Here is a 5,021-nt window from a genome sequence, read left to right on the forward strand (position 1 = left end):
ATAATTTGGATTTTTGTTGTTTTGGTCTTGTTTGGTTTAGATAAAGTAACTTTATTTTTCTAAAGAGGTGTGGTGTCCATTTCTGGTGTTTTCACTGTGTTTCTGTGAGTTTGGGTACAAATACTTTACACATTGCCTTTGGGTTAAGCCAATCTGCTCATGCCAAGCTACCAGTAAGTGGGTAAGGGGGTAAGTGTGTATCCCCCTTACCCTGACTAGAAGCAAGGGTGCCTACTTGGACAAAGGCGCATTCCTATGCCAACCATAGACCACCAATTCTAATAGTGCTCTTATGTTTAGACCTGAGAGAACGGTCACCGGAAGCACAAAAGATTAATAGAAATGTTACTGGAGAGATTTAGACTGAGGAAGCTCTGTGCCTGACATATCCATAACAAAAATACAGGCTGACCCCTTAGAGTCTTGTGAATATGTAGGCATGTCCTTCAGATCTTCAGACAACCAGAATTGTAAACTCCATGCACTCCATCACCCCCCGGGCACTAAGACCAAATTCATTGACCAGATGATAGAAATCATTACTACTAACTCTAATCTGTAATCGAATGATATTTTCTTAGGAGATTTCAACATTAATTGGGAGGATCATGATGATAATCAAATCACCCTGCTTAAAACCTTCCTGGACGAGCAATTGTTAATCCAAGGATGTCATCTCGCTACCCACACCAAAGGTTCCACCTTAGATTGGATCATAGCTAAAGAGAAATCAATTGAGAACATTGTAATCACACCCTGTGATTGGTCGGATCACCACATAATTACATTCGAAATTCCCCTCAGAAGAACTAAATCATCTGCACAAGCTATCAAACCCAAAAAAATGGACAAGGGACACAAGAGGAATTAATATGGAAAGCATAGCAGCACGCTGCGTAACAGATGTGCAGCCACCCAAGAGCATGGTTGACGTCAACGACCTAACCCTGCACTATAACAAATCAATGTCCAGCATTATTGAGGACTTAGCCCCGCTAAAACTGAAAAGGTTCTCGGACAAAGACAAAACGACAAAAATCTGTGGTTCAATGGTGCCCTTAATGAAAGAAGAAGGTCACTGAGATTATCAGAACGTACATGGCGACAACACCCATCTTCACCTCATCTAATCCTACTGAGACAATCCAGGAAAGCGTATAACAAAAGCATTATTAAAACTAAAAAAGAATTCTTCAGGAAAGAATTGGATAATGCAGTGAATAGACCTAGGAAATTTTTCGATCTCCTTAAATATCAATCAAATAAATCTGCCAAAGTGGCTCCAGTCATGTCCAAAACAAGCTTAAATAGCGAAGACTTCTCAGTCTTCTTTACAGACAAAGCTATCACATTGGAGAAGGAACTCAAAAAAGCAGCTGAAGACATTGAAATTGAGAAGGGTATGGGGGATGAAGTTCAGGATGAACAAGAATCTGACTAACCTAAAAACAATGCCCGATGGTCAGATTTTATACTGGTCAGTGAATTAGACATTTCAAAGATCATGTCAACCACCAAACCAAATAATCACTGCAATGATCCCTTACCGGCAAAGTGCTGGTCATCCATAAACCACCTGCTAATCCTGTCGTGGACTAAGGTCATCAATGCATCTTTATTCCAAGGCCAAATACCGGCTTGCCTAAAAACAGGGCAAGTCATTCCTCTCCCTAAAAAACCGACAGAGAACCCCTCAGTTCCGAACAATTTCAGACCTGTAACTAATATTCCCATGTTGGCCAAAATTCTGGAAAAATGTGTCCAACAACAACTTAGTCTACACATCTCTGATTTCAAGCTGTTAAACGATTGCCAATCCGGTTTCCGTCCAAACCACAATACTGAAACTGCAATTCTGCACATAGTAGATGACACGTTACTGGCTCTCGACCAGAATGAAACTTGCCTATTAATCTTGTTGGACCTTTTGGCAGCGTTCGACACGGAGAACCATGTCAAAATTCGTGATCGATTGAAAAACAGAATGGGAATTGAGGGTACAGTTCTAACCTGGTTTAGCTCCTTTCTTGAGAATAGATCGCAAAAATGTATCGTCAACCAAACCCTCTCAAACGCAACTCATAATACCACAGGAGTTCCACAAGGCTCTTCGCTATCTCTGGCACTTTTCAATCTATATGTAGAACCTCTAACGGAAATACTACATAAAGCTAACATTGCTTTCCACATGTATGGTGATGACACTCAATTGTACATCAAGGTCGCTTCGTCCGATGATATAAAGACAATGAACTTAGCGCTAACAAGAACCCTACTATGGCTAACCAAGAACCACTTAAAGCTAAATCCTCAGAAAACTGAATTCTTACTGATTACACCCCAGAAAAGCAAAAGTATGATTGCAGAATGGTCCAACCTTATCACTACTCTAAAGTGCACTCTGAAGATCGTCGACTCAACGAAATCACTGGGTATCATTCTGGACAAAAACTTGAACATGGCAGCACACATCAACACAATCGCAAAAAATGCCAGGTTCCACTTAAGCTACTTGCGTAAACTAAAACTATTCCTAGACAAAGCAGACCTCAAAACAGCAGTTCAGGCACTGGTCATTTCAAGGATCGAATATGGTTGCACTACCCTGGCAGGGCTCCCGAAGATCTCAACAGCCCCATTGAAAGCATGCCTTAAAGTAGCCACAAGACTTATAACGGGTTCCAAAAAATTCGACCATATCTCTCCGCACTTGAAATCCCTCAACTGGCTACCATTCGAAGCAAGAATTCATTTCAAGCTGGCATGCATCACTCATAAAGCTGTACACAACAATTCTCCAGTCTACCTTGCTCAGAAACTCACGCTTTCGGGAGGGACCTGATCCTCCAGGAGCAAAGCAGATCTACTACTGAAACCGGCTCGTTTCTGTAAGACAAGAACTTATGACCGAGCATTCTCAGTGGCAGCACCAAGAATTTGGAACGCCCTCCCCCCTAACATCAGAAGAATTACAGACATAGCAACATTCAAAAAGGAGACAAAATCGTTTTATATGAGGAAATTTCTTCCCTAAATGTTTAAACCTACTTACTGCACTGAAGCCAGACAGTTCACCTTAAAGCCCCGAACAGCCGACTTGACGCTGTAACGGGGTCCCCGCTCGATCGCCTTCCCAGGGACCAACTTAGCCCCGCCCACCTCGCTGGCCACGCCCCCCGCAAGGTAAAAGGGCGCGCTGATCACTAGCGCAGCCCACTCAAACAATCCTCCTGAGGCGGAAAGCCGGGAGAGCGCCAGACATTGCGTTTTGTATATAAAAACTCTATTTTACTGTGTTTATTTCGTGTTTTTAAACCTACTTACTGCACTGAAGCCAGACAGTTCACCTTAAAGCCCCGAACAGCCGACTTGACGCTGTAACGGGGTCCCCACTCGATCGCCTTCCCAGGGACCAACTTAGCCCCGCCCACCTCGCTGGCCACGCCCCCCGCAAGGTAAAAGGGCGCGCTGATCACTAGCGCAGCCCACTCAAACAATCCTCCTGAGGCGGAAAGCCGGGAGAGCGCCAGACATTGCATTTTGTATATAAAAACTCTATTTTACTGTGTTTATTTCGTGTTTTTAAACCTACTTACTGCACTGAAGCCAGACAGTTCACCTTAAAGCACCGAACAGCCGACTTGACGCTGTAACGGGGTCCCCGCTCGATCGCCTTCCCAGGGACCAAATTAGCCCCGCCCACCTCGCTGGCCACGCCCCCGCAAGGTAAAAGGGCGCACTGATCACTAGCGCAGCCCACTCAAACAATCCTCCTGAGGCGGAAAGCCGGGAGAGCGCCAGACATTGCATTTTGTATATAAAAACTCTATTTTACTGTGTTTATTTCGTGTTTTTAAACCTACTTACTGCACTGAAGCCAGACAGTTCACCTTAAAGCCCCGAACAGCCGACTTGACGCTGTAACGGGGTCCCCGCTCGATCGCCTTCCCAGGGACCAACTTAGCCCCGCCCACCTCGCTGGCCACACACCCCCCTTCCGTCTTCTACACGACTACTTCATCATGTGCATTTACCGGAAGCGCAGCGGACGGGCGCAGCGGGCGCGACGATGGCGCACCGAAGGCGCGCCAAAGGCAAGCCCGTCTGGGCCCGTCCGGGCCCAGCCGGCCCCAGGCCCTACCACTATGCCCATTACTGCCAGGAAATGCTTGACTTACTCCCGGGACAAGCTTCTATCCTTAAAAACCCAGAAACACCCATCCTGCACGCGCACCCTGACGGGCGACAACCCATTTACCAGGTGCAGCCTCTGCAACCCTGCTGGCCCGGATCCGGCACCTAGTGGACTACAACTAGGCCTACTCAACTGCAGGTCGCTGGTGAAGCACGCGCATGAAATCAACCTCCTGATCGCAAACCATGCCACAGACATCCTGTTTCTCACTGAAACTTGGCTCACTTCCAGCAACGGCCCTGACATAGCCCTTGCACTCCCTCCCGGATACCTCATATGCTCGCTGAATAGACCAGAGGGTAGAGGAGGTGGACTAGCCATAATTTACAAGGACGTCTTCACCTGCAGAACCTCGGACGGCAACATCAAGGGATGTGAAAGCTGTCACTTTGCCATCCAAATCTCCCCAGTGACTTCGCTGTCGGGAATGTTGGTATACCGCCCCCCTGGCCACCTGGCCGAATTTCCTAGCAAAATCATCGATCAGATCACTATTGAGTGCACGTCTTCCTCCAACTACCTTCTATTGGGGGACCTCAATGTCCACTTCCTGGACCCAGTCGACAAGCAGGCGATAGAACTGCTACAGGACATCACCTCCACCGGCCTTAACCTAAAAAACCCACAGGCCACTCATGAAAGAGGGCAACTACTCGATCCCATATTTACAAACATCCAAGACCTGAAAACCTTGATCACGTCTCCCTCCCCTGGACCAACCACTTTCTGGTCCCCTTTGAATGGGCCATCAACATTCCGCCCCCTCAACCCCCCCAAAATCAGAATCCATTCAAGACGATGGCATAAACTGGTCCCAGATGAATGG

At 46.6% G+C, this 5,021-nt stretch overlaps 1 protein-coding gene across 1 annotated transcript in view; it reads left to right on the top strand.

Annotated features, from left to right (window-relative positions):
• The first annotated feature begins 1,288 nt into the window (after nt 1-1,288).
• The window catches only part of LOC147712268 (uncharacterized), a 593,266-nt gene continuing 589,533 nt past the window's right edge, over nt 1,289-5,021 (top strand). The window contains exon 1 of the mRNA XM_086919610.1: nt 1,289-1,400. Within this exon, the coding sequence (XP_086775736.1) occupies nt 1,289-1,400 (112 nt within the window). The remainder of the gene's footprint in view (nt 1,401-5,021) is intronic.

This window comes from Lissotriton vulgaris, chromosome 5, assembly GCF_964263255.1.
Source record: "Lissotriton vulgaris chromosome 5, aLisVul1.2, whole genome shotgun sequence".
NCBI classification, from domain to species: Eukaryota; Metazoa; Chordata; class Amphibia; order Caudata; family Salamandridae; genus Lissotriton; species Lissotriton vulgaris.